Here is a 15,078-nt window from a genome sequence, read left to right as displayed (position 1 = left end):
ATGACAGGGACCTGGGGGCTCTCTCGATTCCGAAAGATAAAGCTTCAGGGAGGTTTAGTATTTTTGGAAGCCAATCATTTAGGAAGAGGATCATATTATTTCCTTCCATTTTATCTGGAACTCCATAGATCCTAATGTTGTTTCTTCTGGATCTATACCCCAGGTCTTCCACCTTTTCTAGTAACTGATTATTTTGTTTTAGTAAAGTTTATCTGGTTATCATTTTCCATTTGTCTGCCATCTATTTCATTTACTGATTCTCCTATAGCTGCTATTTAGTCAGAGTGAGTAGTAATAATTTATTTTAAGTCATCAATTTGTTTTTTACTTTCTTTCTTCATATTTTCCATAATCTTCTCTAAATTATCCATTTTCATAGAAAGATCCTGAATGCTGGTAATTATTGTTTGAAGTTCCTTTTTGATAGTGCTGTCTGACATGTCATCGACTGACTCATAGCTGTTTCAGTCTGTAACGAGTGACAGAACTTCTGACAGGGAATATGTTGGTAAATAAAGATTTCTTCTGATAAAGTTCTTCATAATAACAAGATGAGTAGTTGTGAAAAAATTCTTCAATATTTTTTGAGTTAAAATAGAAAAATCCTGTCAAAAAAAATAATTTCAGGCAGAGCATCAAGAAAGTGCAGCTAACTCCTTGGCATCTTGGCCACGCTCTTCAAATTTTTTTTTGACTGGTTGGGAAGTAGCTGGGTATGTTCTTGTGTGAGGTAAGGTATGATGTTCTTCGTCTTCCCTTGCTGCAGTCCTGACTATTGGGTATAGTCCGCGTCTCAGTCGGCCCGAATACCAGAGTATAAGGCTGACGTCGGTCATGGCCTTAGACTCGTCAGGGTACTAATCGCATGACCGGCGTCATTTCCTCAGTCTTTGCCGCATGGTCCGATGCAGAAGCAATTTTGCGAGTGCAGGTTGGCGTTCTGAGATTTTCCGAAACCGGAGTTTCAGACCGAGTACAGAGTTGGCTAAGTAACCCGTTAGAACATTTTGGTTTTTCTTGCCTCAGTATATTACGGATGTCAGAAAAAGTGAATAACTGTATTTCTTGTGGGAAGCAGATACCGCATAGGGATTATCATACATTGTGTATACCTTGTTTAGGGCCTGAGCACGGCGTTGTTGGTTGTCGCTCTTGTGCAAGATTTAATAAGCGCACTATTAAGAGGAGGCTTGTTTGTGCTAGGTTAGTGCTTGGTAAGCGTTGCAATTATACTATGCCGCCGGATGCTCCGGCCTGCTTCATCTAAAGCGCAAGGACAAAACAGTGAAGTCTAGGGTGAGGAACCGGCAGTCCCGGACGTCGGTCCTTTAGAAGGCTCAGGGAGCCAGAGGTTTTGCCAGGAGTCTCTATGGAGTCTCAGGCAGATACTTTACTGTTACAGGATGTGCCCTCTCAGGAAGTAGGCCAGGCTGAGGGGCTTCTCAGGTAACTGTTCTTCCCTCTCTTCCCAAGGTAGTTAGGGCCTCTCCTTCTGTTTCCAGAGCTTCTTTTAGAGGAAGGCCAAGTTCAGCTTCTGTAGGGGCTTCTCCTAGCATTTCGGGCTCTGTGCCTAAGAAACATATGCTTAAAATGGCTGAAGATTTGATTACTCTGATTAGAGGTTCTATGCCCCACCTGATAAGAGGCCTAGGGTGGAACAGGAGTTTGATAGTTTTGAACAGTGTTCACAGGCGTCAGAGTCTTCTGTGGAAGACTTGCAAGAGTTTCCTGCTTATTCTGATTCTGATGTGGATGATTCCACTCCTTCAGCTTCCCTCCTGAGGATTTCTCATTTTCAGAGACTCTTCACTCCATGAGGGAGCACTTTAAATGGGAAGGCCAAGATTACTCTGACTCCAGAAAACGGCTTAGGGAATTCTTGTTTTTGCCTCAGCATAGGCCCTTAGCTATTCCTCCTGTGTTGAATGTGGTGGAGGATGTTTTTGCAGAGGCTTCTCTGAACCCTGATTCCTTGCCTCCTGCTCCTGTTAAGCCTGATAGATATTATAGGGTGCCCGAAGCTCATAAGTATTTGTTTAAGAGTCCCAGGGCAGACCCAGAAACTGTTTCTCAGGGGCCTAAAGGTGTTAAAGCTTCTGTTGTTAAAAATCCTGTACCCTCTGATAAAGAGGCAAGGGCTTTGGATAGGTGGGGTAAGAAAGTATATACTTCTTCCACTCTAGCCATGAGGCGTTGATTTGTCATTTTCATATGCTGAAAAATCAGAATTACCTCCTTTCACATTTGAAATCTAGGGTGGTTGCTTGGAAGGTATTGAGTGTAAAGAATTGCTGGATTTGGTTCATGTGTCTGAACAAGTGGGTAAGCATTCTTTGCAGTGTGGTTTTGATGCTGTTCAGGCCTCCTCGAGGGTGGCTGCTACTAGTTCTGTTCTTCGCAGACATGCATGGTTGAAGGATCAGAATTTAGCTGAGCATGTTAAGACCAGGATTTTGGATGCTCCTTTACAGTCTGATGTGTTGTTTGGACCGCCTGTGGAAGCAGTTTTAAAGAAAATGGAGGACAAAGCTAAGTCTATGCAGACTGTTAAAGATATTTTGCACGTGCACCGTCCGAAGTTTAGTAGAAATTTGCCTGCTAAGGGGTGGACATATTCTGCTTATGGTTCCCAGTCTAGGGGTAGATCTAGACGTGGTAGGGGCAGGGCTCAAGGTTCGTTTAGGCCCAGATCAGACAGCTCACCTGCTCAGACTTCTGGTGAGGGCAGGGGTCAGTCCTTGCAGACCCAATGACCTGCCTTTTCAGCTGCCAGTGGACTCGTCTGGCAGCTCCTTTGGGAGGAAGATTGTCTCTTTTCAAAGAAAATTGGGATTTAATCACTCAAGACAGATGGGTGCTGGATATCATTCATCACGGGTACAGATTTTATTTCCATACAATGCCCCCTTTCAAAGGCATGCCAGATGTTCCTCCTCCACAAAGAAAAGAGGCTCTCAAGCAAGTTTCTCAGTTACTCCAGATAGGGGCTATTCAGCCAGTCCCTGTGTCAGAAAGGGGCTTGCGATTTTATTCTCGCCTGTTCCTAGTACCAAAGAAGGGGAACACGTGGAGACCAATTTTGGATTTATCTATCCTCAACACTTATCTGGACATTCCCAAGTTCAAGATGTTGACGTTACAGCAACTGTTACCTCTGCTGGGCAAGGATCACTGGATGGTAACTTTGGATCTCAAGGAAGCTTACCTTCATGTGCCCATAAGGCTAAGTTGCAGAAAGTATCTGCGGTTTCGAACTGGAGATTTTCATTATCAGTTCTCTGCATTGCCCTTTGGCTTATCTAAGAGTATTCACAAAGGTTCTGGCTCCAGTGATAGCTTACTTCAGGCTTCAAGGCATTCAAATTTATCCTTACTTGGACGACTGCCTGATTCTGGCTCAAGAAAAGAACACCTTCTACAGCATCTGGAATATGTCATAGCAGTGCTAAGATGCCTAGGGTATTCTGTGAGCGAAATAAAGTCCAGTCTAGTACCCTCTCAAGACATGTGCTTTCTGGGTGTGAGACTGAATACAGCAGCCCAGATGGCCTTTTAACCCCGGACAAACAAAAGAGTCTGTCACTTTACTTCCATCAACTATCTCATCAGTCCGTGCTGACTGCAAGGACAGTCCTTCAAGCATTAGGGTTCATGGCATCTTGTATTCTGGTGCTTCCCAATGCCAAACTGCATATGAGGAAGCTGCAATGGTATCTCAAAATGTATGGACACAGCACTGCCAAGATTTGGACACTGTCATTCAAATAATACCTTGCCTTCAAAAGGAATTCTTGTGGTGGGCTCAGGAATGTCACCTAAACAAGGGACTCTCTGTGACCCGGCCAGAGGCGAGTCAGATTTTAACGACAGATGCCTCGGACACTGCTTGGGGAGCTCATCTAAATGGAAAGTGGATACAAGACAAGTGGCCTGCCAGACTACAGCATCTACATATCAACATGAAGGAGATGTTAGCAGTCCAGTTTGCATTGATGGCGTTCAAGGAGTTACTTCTTCCAGGGCAGGTGTTGATTCTGACAGACAACACAACTGTCATGTGGTACATCAACAAGCAGGGGGGAACACATTCTTATCCTCTATGCAGGCAAGCAATGATTTTATGGGAGACTGCGTTAAGCCTGCAACTGACTCTTCAGGCAAGGTTTCTGCCAGGAGCACAGAACTCCTAGCAGATGTATTAAGCAGACAAATCATGGATCCCCACAGTGGAAACTGGATCTTCATGTATTTCAGAAATTGACAGTGTCATGGGGAACTCCAGACATAGATCTGTTCGCTTCTCCACTAAACCACCAGCTGCCAAAGTATTGCACAAAGGGGTTTCATCACACAGCTTGGAAAGTGGATGCTCTGTCTTTCAGTTGGAAAAACCTTCATGTCTATGCTTTTCCACCTCTACCTCTTCTTCCAAAGGTATTACTAAAGGTCAGACAGGACAGGCCAAGGATGATTTTGATAGCTCCAGATTGGCCTCGGCAACACTGGTACCCACTTCTAAGGAGTCTTGTAAAGGAACCTCCATGGCCTTTACCTCTGATTCCTCATCTGTTATCTCAGAAGGACGGTCATCTGCTCAATGTCAAGCTCCAATCTCTCCATCTCACAGCTTGGCATATTCTGTGTTGAAACATGGAAGGTCTCAGCTTCCTCAACAAGTTTTAAATGTGATTATGGAAGCTAGAAGGCCTAGTACTAGGAGAGTGTACATGAAAAATGGAAGAGATTTTTATTTTGGTGTACAGCAAAGAATTTGGAGATTTCAGAGCCTAATTTGAGTGTGGCTCTTCAATATCTTACTGAGTTATTGGACAAAGGTTTGTCTTTCTCTTCCATAAAGATTCATGCTGCAGCAATTTCAGCTCACTATGATTGTGACCCACCTTTGTTTTCATCCTTTGTTCAAGCAGTTTCTTAGAGGGGCAAAGAATATAAGACCGCTCCTACTCCTGCTTGGGATCTCAATTTTGTGTTGGAAAAACTTACTCTACAACCTTTTGAGCCGGCAGCTACTGCTGAATTGAAATATTTGTCATGGAAGACAGCTTTTCTGTTGGCTATTACTTCTGCAAGAAGGGTGTCTGTATTGCAGGCCCTTATGGTAGTAGAGCCCTTTTGATTTTCCATAAGGACAGGGTATCATTACGTACTAATCCTTCCTTTATGCCTAAGGTGGTTTCTAGTGTGGCTTTAAACCAAACTAATCATTGCAGATCCTCAAAATAAAGGGAAAAGATTTTGCACACTTTAGATGTACACAGGCAATTGCGTTATTATTTGAGCAGGACTAAAGATTTTAGGCAGTCTCAGCAGTTACTTGTTTCTTTTGCTTTAAGTTCACAGGGCAAACCTGTGTCAAAACAAACTATTTCTAGGTGGATTGGCTTTTGCATTGCATTTTGTTATTCCCATCATGGCAAAGAGGTTCCAGCTGGGATTAGGCCTCATTCCACTAGGGCTACTGCCACTTCAACAGCATTTCTAAGGGGTGGCAACTAAGGATATTCTGGAAGCAGCTACTTGGAGTTCAGTGCATACTTTCTCTAGGCATTATCACCTGCCTATATACTCTAAGTCTAGAGCTGGTTTTGCCACAGCTGTTTTACAAGGCATGTTGTCAGCTCCTGCTACTTTATAATTTGCCAGCCTCCTTACCTCTGCTTTGGGATTCTACCCAATAGTCAGGACTGCAGCAAGGAGAACATAGTACAGTTTTGTACCTACCATAAATGTAGATGTTCGAGGATTCCCTCCTTCCCTCTGTGTTTCAGGGTGGTTGTGTAGGTGCTTTACATGCTTATATTTTTTGTATATATTTTACTGTATATATTGTACATGTTTATTGGTGCAGGTTGTTTTGGGACTTGTCTTTTGGGTCTTCTGACATCTGGGGCAAGAAAAGACTGAGGAAATGGCGTCGGTCATGCGCGTCAGTCTAAGGCGCCATGACCGACGTCAGCCTTATACTCTGGTATTCGGGCCGACTGAGACGCGGACTATACCCAATAGTCAGGACTGCAGCAAGGGAATCCTCGAACATCTACATTTATGGTAGGTACAAAACTGTACTTTTCTTAACTTCTATGGACTTTAGCAAAGTTAATTCATAGACATAGTGGAAAGGACAATTTATCAAAATCTTTATCATTTTTAAGGATGTTTAGTTTTGGTGGCAATCGGCAAATCTTAATTTATTTATCATACAGGCTTTAGTAGGTTTCATAAAAGGAGAATTTCAAAACTTCTGAACTTGATTCCAATTAAGGCAAGTGATATAAGATATTCTCTGTGTTTGCTTGGGCAGTGGACACATTTTTTTGTAGAGGGTATCTACAATTACCTTAGTTGAGGAAGGCAGCTGCTAGCCATACTTATTCAAAATAGCTGCTGGACATTACAGGTAAGTTTTACATTTCTTCTTTAACATCAAGGCAATTGAGTCTTGTGATGATTTATGCCTTGCCAGTACCCACCCTTTGCCTGCACCCCTTTTTCTAAGAAGATTATGCTAGTCAAGCCCAGGGTGAATTTATGGGTGCCCACTCAATCAACTTGGACTTGTTTCAACAATGATAGTATATCACACTGTTTAACTGGCAGGAGGCAGTCTGTTTCAGAGGTAGAGGAAGTGACGTGTGATGAATTTGTCAATCCATCACATTTTATTTACCTGTTGGTGAAGATTTAGGGGCCTTGTTTTGGCATTTTTGGAACTAGTAAACTTGTGGAGATGCAAAAGATCTAGGACAGTTGTATCTCTCATGCCATGGAAGCAAGGCATTGGTCTTCCTTCAAGAGTCTAATAAAGGGGCAGTACTTCTAGTGTCTCTCAGGAACTCATGGTCATTACGCCAGTGATCTTATGAACTTATGGGTTCCTTGTAGTTGGTTGATGCATCTAGTGAGGTACATCCTGAAAAGTACATTGTACTTAATTGGCCTAATAAATGCTGAATGTAAAGTGACATTGTCCTCTTTAGATCTGAATGACATTCTCTTGGCAATTAACAAACTAACTAGAAGGATTTTCTGGCAACTGTATTTTACCTGATGACTGAATGAAAGGGAATATTCAATTCAAGGCCCCTAACAAACTTTTCATTTTGAAGTGGGCTTTTGTTTGTACTTTAGGCTGACAAAAAGAGTTGCCTACTAAATATACTTTTTTGCATTTAATCTGAGCCTGTTTTCAGTACGCTAGTTATTGGTAAAGGGTGCGGGAATTGGGGGGAGGGCTGACAGTAACTCAATGTTTGCAGTCATCTACAAAATTAGTTAGCCAGAGATCCTTGTTTACAGCTGCAGATCAAAAAAGTAAATGCAAAAAAGCATTCAGATACTGAGTTCTCAGGTCAGGACTGATTGCCTTCATTCTTCCTAATAAGATAATTGCCACTGGCACTTTGAGGATTCTGTGTTTTAGCCAGTCTGCTATCCATCTTACTATCATCATCATCAGCCACTTTTTTCCCATTTTCTCCATGGGGTTGGGGTGTCGTGTTACCGTCGCCTTCTTTTTCAGTTCATTGCCTTACTCCTGCCTTCTTCGACACTCATGCCTGACTGGTGCTGATGTTCTCTCACACAATCCATCCACCTCTTTCCTGGATGCCCTTGTTTCCTCTTACCTTCTTCCTGTCTGTCCCAAATCTTCTTCACCAGATTGTCTTCTGCTTTTCTGCACGTGTCCAAACCACCGTAATCTGTTCTCTTTGATCTTTTCTTCAGTTGGAGCTACTGTGACTTTTACTCTCGTGTCCTCATTTCTTCATCTTCATCGTATCTGCTGTGACCTCATCTGAGCCTGCTGTTCTCCCTGACTTCATTTTCCTTAGTGCTGTTCTTACTTCTTTTAGGGTTGGCTCCTCCCCTTCTCTCATCGTAGGCTGTGTCTGGGACAGTACAGCTTCTGTGGGGGTTTCTTCATTCAGAAGCTGCTGAAAGTACTCCTTCCATCTGCCTTTGATGACCTGTGGACTGGTGAGATTGTTGCTGGCATCCCTTAAGAAAGGTGTCTGACTATCTTCTTTATCTTTCTGTCTTTGTCTTGTAACCTGATATAGTTTTTTTTGTGCCAGCTACTGAGTCACTATCCAGAAGCTGGTAAAGTGCTTCTGATGCCCTGTTCTTTGTTATTGCAGTGTCTTTCTTAGCTTCTTTGCTAGCCAACTTGTATTCCTTCCTAGCCTGGTCCAGCTTTTCTACCTTCCACTTTTTCCTGAACTCCTTCTTTCTTTTGATGACTTCCTGGACTTTTGCCTTCCACCACAACTTTCCTTATGAAAAGAGAAGTGCCTGTACCTTGGAATTACTGTGCCTGTGTGATTCATTGTTGATACCTTTCTGCACCTCGTTTCTGATAGTCATAGTGAAGTAGGAGGAGGAGGTATGAGGTTAGGTATATCATTTTTGCTGTCCAGATTTTTGGTTATATGTATCTGCTTTCCAAGAGCTTTTGTCTGTATTTTTAATGTCTGCAGGTTGAGAAGTATGATGACCACAGTCTGCTTAGGTATGCTTCATGCATTGCTGGTGACATGAAAGGAGGTTGGTATTTGGCTAGTATGTTGTAGATTATCTTATTTACATTAATGATATATGGATTATTTGTAGGTCGTTATTTCACTGTATGAGTAGATATGATGGCGCTCTTGAGGAATATAGATAACCCTCAACTAGCCATGGGGACTTTTAGAGTAGACGATTTGAATGAGTAGTGGGCATTGAGGTTTGGCAGGAAATCACTTTTTATCCCCTGTCAAATGATGTCAAAAAGTCCGAATGTGAAAAAAAGTGATACTGATAGTGGCACGCAATGTTTTAATAGCCACTAAGCAAGAATAATGCAGTCCAAGCACCCATCCCAGCTACAGGTTGGCACCACCTAATCTGCAGTAGGGACCCTGTCTGTAGTGGCTAACTCATGAGTAAATTCCTCACCTCTGTGAACACCTGCAGTTAATTCAGAGTCTCTGATTGACTCTGACCGAGTGTGGAAGGGAATAAAACACAGCCGATCCACAGCCACCCCAGTTGTCTACTACATTTGTTTACTGTAATACAATTATATTAGGTATCAGAAGATACCTTTTAGCGTTAACTATTAGCATGAGCATTGTATTAGAGGTCATGCATACATTCATCTATTTATCAACTGAATGTATATTGCTGTCTTTTCACATGATGCAGAGCATCTTAAGGTGATCTTTACACACCCCTGAAAACCAGTGTTCCACTTTCTCATTCCAACCCTGGTACTTACTAACCAGACTGTGCCCCCCCCCTTCACATATTCCTGGATCTGCCACTGCTACAAATTAGCTGCTGTACTGAATTTGCAGTATTCAATTCCTCGTTTATGCACATTAATTCAGAGATAGTGACTTCAACTGAGTAAGAGATTCAGTTGTTTTCTTCAGTTGAAAGACATTCCCACATTTAATTTTCCTTTTTGCCCTCAGCACAAGGCAATAGCTGTATTCCTGTTGGTAACCAGGAATGTGGCATCTAATTAACTAACTGCTGGTAGGCATTAATGAGTTAATTAAAAATACACAATTCTGCATACAGACTAGAGTTAATATAACTGCATTTTAAAAATACTGATATGTAATATTAGCCTTGAAATTCATGTCCTTACTTTTATTGTGTCTGCATAGTTGGAATTTTTAAGTTTGTCAAAAACAGGATCAACAGTGTTCTAATTAAATAAAAATAACAGTTACATTCTGCTGTTCATAAAGTATGGTGGCCAACAATCAGTGTCATCTAGTTTTATAAGGTGTTTACTTTATTAAATAGTTTACAGTTTCTGTCCTCTCCCTTTGCAACTCTGTACCTTAAGCACTTAACCCATCTTGGATCTTTCAGCTTAAATCACAAAATCACACTTAAGTGAGTCCTTTTTCATTCATCATTCCTAAACAAAACAAAACAAACCAAAAAATAGAACTGTCTACTCCATTGACCTCAGTATATGTAATTAACCAGCAGTTACATTGTACAAGAAACTAGTCGGGAACTTTACCTCCATCAGTCATGTTCCTGTGGTGTTACCTAACTAATTGATATCTCCCATTGTAATACATCCTGGAATATTTTGGTGTGAATTTCATTTAGCTTCAGCATTCATATTGTGCACCCACAACCCCCTTCCCCACCCCAAGGCCCCCTCCTACTGCTTACCTAATTGCAGCTCTGCCTGTAGTACTACTTATCTGACTTATGTTTTCCTGCATTAACCACGTCATCATGTTTGTCTTATTCCAGTCACGACCTGCCGTCCCTTCCTTTTTGTTCCTTCACTATCGTCATCAGCTGCTTTGCATACAGCCCCCCCTTCCATGCAACTAAGCAGTAACAAAGTAGTATACCTCTCTCTGTATCCTCACTTGTTCCCTCTGCTACATCTTCTTGTCTGATAAATTATATTACTCATATATTCAGTCTGATATCTAGAATATTCCTTTTCTTACTACCCTTCTCCACTCCATCCTTTTACATTGTCCCTGTACTCCTAACTCATTTATTTCTGTTTACCTCTTTTGTTTTCTTTCTAATAACTGCATGGTACAATTTCATATTTCTGTTGTGTGTATTTTCTGTTAATCCCCCCTGGCATTTCTGTGTTAATTTCCAACCATATGGTTAGCACTGACTTGTTAAGGATTAGTAATATCTAAGGATGTTGTCATTTCCAACCATACGGTTAGCACTGACTTGTTATGGATTAGTAATATCTAAGGATGTTGTCATTTCCAACCATATGGTTAGCACTGACTTGTTAAGGATTAGTAATATCTAAGGATGTTGTCATTTCCAACCATGTGGTTAGCACTGACTTGTTAAGGATTAGTAATATCGAAGGATGTTGTCATTTCCAACCATATGGTTAGCACTGACTTGTTAAGGATTAGTAATATCGAAGGATGTTGTCATTTCCAACCATATGGTTAGCACTGACTTGTTATGGATTAGTAATATCTAAGGATGTTGTCATTTCCAACCATATGGTTAGCACTGACTTGTTAAGGATTAGTAATATCTAAGGATGTTGTCATTTCCAACCATACGGTTAGCACTGACTTGTTATGGATTAGTAATATCTAAGGATGTTGTCATTTCCAACCATGTGGTTAGCACTGACTTGTTAAGGATTAGTAATATCGAAGGATGTTGTCATTTCCAACCATATGGTTAGCACTGACTTGTTAAGGATTAGTAATATCTAAGGATGTTGTCATTTCCAACATATGGTTAGCACTGACTTGTTAAGGATTAGTAATATCTAAGGATGTTGTCATTTCCAACCATATGGTTAGCACTGACTTGTTAAGGATTAGTTATATCTAAGGATGTTGTCATTTCCAACCATATGGTTAGCACTCACTTGTTAAGGATTAGTAATATCTAAGGATGTTGTCATTTCCAACCATATGGTTAGCACCGACTTGTTAAGGATTAGTAATATCTAAGGATGTTGTCATTTCCAACCATATGGTTAGCACTGACTTGTTAAGGATTAGTAATATCTAAGGATGTTGTCATTTCCAACCATATGGTTAGCACTGACTTGTTAAGGATTAGTAATATCTAAGGATGTTATCATTTCCAACCATATGGTTAGCACTGACTTGTTAAGGATTAGTAATATCGAAGGATGTTTTCATTTGCTTCCCCGTTGCATCTGTGATGACTAATGTAGTTCTGTTACCATCTGCAGTAACGTTCAGGATCTGTAGTGACAAACATCTGTACATTATCCTGTTGTTAATTTACTCTTTGAGTCTGAATTTTATTTCTTCATTCATCTACTAAGGTAGTCCTTGTCCAGTTCTGATAGACTAATTAGTAATTATGCTTATATTTTTATATGCAGGATACAAAATTCCTCAAAAGAAGTTATTACAGCTATTTAAAGCAGATGAAGTTCCAAAGGATATTGTGAAGGGAATAAATATCAGGAAGCAGAAGGATCATTTTGAAGAGAACTTCAACAGTATGTAAATAATTTATTAATTGTATTTTACATAAATTTGTTCTTTTTAACTGATGTTTTAAATATTTTAGGAAAAGTGAAAACGTTCATGATGTTAGAGGACTAAATGGTGTGACACAACAAGGAAAAGTCTGATAAGATATGTTAATGTAAATATGGAAAGCTAAGATCTTTTTAAAACAAAAAGGATTAGTCCCATGGCTGTGGCACTTGACCAGCAGTTAGAAAGTGTGTGGAAGACATTACAGAAAAGACTACTTTCCAGTTTTGTGTAAACTGGTATAAAAATGCAGAATTTGGACTTTGCGGACACTTGTAGAAGACTGATTGCTATTGACTTCATCACATGTATGGGTTACTGATGCTTCCACTATAAGACATTAAGTTATATCTGTAATTATCTGAAACCAGACTAACACAGCTGGTCGTGTACATGTCCAGATGGAAAACATAATCAGAAGTTTGTTTTGTCTCCCATAGGACAACCCCTGTACACCCCATTTAATGGACTTCATGCCCCCCTACTTATATATAATACTACCTTCACTGTCACTCAACCACAGAGACAAGTAAAAACTGTAAAACACAGCGAGTCATTGCCAGCTCTGTAACAGAAGCAGTGTTAGTAATGATTCTCTTAGAGAAAATAAGATTTATGAGGTGCAAATCCTCCGTTTATGATCACCAGCTACAGCTTCATCCACTTTACACTTAGTCACTATTAGGGAAACCAGCACTAACTTGGGAAGATTTTCCTCTCTTCCTTAACTTTATACTGAGTGACATTGAAATCAGATGACACACATGTCACTAATACACTGGGGACTGGCCACTGTTTCAGTGATGCAACCTCTGAGTTAACTATACAAAAGGTGGTGTTTGGATATGCCAAGGTTAATGACCTCAGTGTTACTATCAGGTGATCATGTGGAACTCCGTATAAATATTCCTCATTATTTTAGAATTCTTACATACAGTTTTCAATTTGTTCTACATCATGTTCTTTCTTCTTCTGCTTGCTCCAGAAAGCACAATGAAAAACTTTTTTTTTTTTTGCATCAGGCGAGCCCCTGTAGACCCCCATGTGGTGGACACCTAATACTCGAACAGATAAAGTCTCAGAGGTGTACTTATATAAACTGATTAGAGGGAAAGTTCTCACATGAACTTAATGCAGACTACAAGCAGGTTATCAGTAGTACATAATATCAGTCATATGCAGCATAGCTCAAATACACAGACCTAAATAGACAATTAAAAGTCACCTCCCTAAACCAAAAAGGCTTTTAAATGTTACCTAAAAAAACAAGCATGCTCAGCAGCCTCACAAACTCACAACACAGGCAGTACCAACTGTGAAACATAACCTAAGAGTAGCAGTATCTCACCTCAAAAGCCCATAAGGAAGACCTTTACACAATAAAACATTCTAGTCATAGTGGCTCCATAGTGAAACATTCCAATGTATCACTCCCCACCCTGTGCAAGGAAAGCATTATGGTCAGTTGGTTATCAGATGTCAGGATTCATCACATTGTGTCTTTTCACCACAATTACTCAGCCATTGTGCTTGTAGGTGTAAGTGATCTGAGATGTATCTCACTGGACTATATGAAGAAACACATGATGGTGTCTAAGACAGGTATGAGCCTAGCCTTGAGCAGCATTCTACCATCACCAAGAAAGATGGAACAGTATTTACGCTCTCCTATTCTGGACACAGTGGAAGAGTCCTCTTGGGTTCTGTTCAAGCAGCTTTATTTTTTACAAACACATCATGATAGAAGTTAACTGACTTTAACTTAAGTAACTTATGTGCAAACTAACTGCTGGAATCATCCATGCTTACTCTCTGTCTGCAGTCTCAAAATGGCACTAGTAATGGCACATGCTTGACTTGTATATATGCATGTTGCATCTTTGAGGTGCTTCTTAAAGATACAGTACACGGCACATGCACTCTGACCTACATCCTCCCTGTTGAAAAATAAAACATGCAATGTTATGAATCAATTTGGCATGCAGATATCATTGAGTTTTCTCCCATGCATTTGTATAGGAGAAAAAAAAAATATATATATATATATATATATATATATATATATATATATATATATATATATATATATATATAAAAAATTGAGTTTAAGTTGCTGCGTATTTCACACTGAGACTGGATACTTATCCATAACGTGACGTAAAACTGGGAATTATATATAGCAACTGGAACTGTCTGTTACAATGCTCAAATGTGGAGATGTTCATCGTGCAAACAGCTGCAGTCATAACAGATGGGTTGTCTTGCCATCAGGCGGGTCCTCGGTTGGCCGAATTCCAAAGTCCTGGTCCGGCGTCGGTTGTCGTCACCTCTTCCCTGACGTCAGTGCGGCAGGGGTATAAAAGAACCAGCCAACGCCATTTTCCCCAGTCTTTCTTGCTGCGCGGTGCCCGAAGCAGAAGCAGTTCGCAAGTGCCGGTCAGTCAGCTCCTGAGATTACGAATAATTTTCAGCTGAAGTCTTCTTGAAAGCTAAGTACCCCATTGGGGAAACTTTTCTTGCCTCAGACCAATGTCAGACAAAGTTAATAATTGCATTTCATGTGGGAAGCAAATACCGCATAAGGATTTCCATTCCGTCTCGGCCTGTCGTTTCTGTGCTAGATTCAACAAATGCACTATTAAGCGTCGGGCGGAGTTTGCCCAACACTATTTTGGTAAAAAATGTAATTACATTATGTCGTCGGATACTCCGACTCCAGTTTTGAGTAAAAGACGCAAAGATAATGACCGACATATGAGGTCCGCGACTTTTACCGACACCACGCTAAAGCCGCCTTCAGGTGCTCCGGTTCTCAGCGAGGCACCTACGCAGCCCCTGAGTACTGATGACACTTCTTTAGCGGTGTCTTCTGTGCCCGAGGTCGCAGGCTCCTCGGCCCCAATCCCGATTACAGATACCGACGCCACTCTTGAGGGGGAAACTCAGAGTTTAGACAGGTCTGCCACCTCTCAAGGTGTCTTCAGGCCTTCTTCTTCCTTTTCCATAAAGGCTTTTACAAAAT

At 40.8% G+C, this 15,078-nt stretch overlaps 1 protein-coding gene across 1 annotated transcript in view; it reads left to right on the top strand.

Moving 5' to 3' along the window:
• LOC122814408 (zinc finger protein 729-like) overlaps positions 1-15,078 on the top strand; it is a 544,251-nt gene that overhangs the window by 137,331 nt on the left and 391,842 nt on the right. Inside the window, 1 exon segment of the mRNA XM_044086990.1 lies at positions 11,897-12,016. Coding sequence (XP_043942925.1) covers positions 11,897-12,016 — 120 coding nt within the window.

Source organism: Protopterus annectens, chromosome 10.part0 (assembly GCF_019279795.1).
Source record: "Protopterus annectens isolate FY-2018-M chromosome 10.part0, PAN1.0, whole genome shotgun sequence".
NCBI classification, from domain to species: domain Eukaryota; kingdom Metazoa; phylum Chordata; order Ceratodontiformes; family Protopteridae; genus Protopterus; species Protopterus annectens.
The sequence above is the reverse complement of the archived record's forward strand: the minus strand, read 5'-3'. Positions and strand labels throughout refer to the sequence as shown.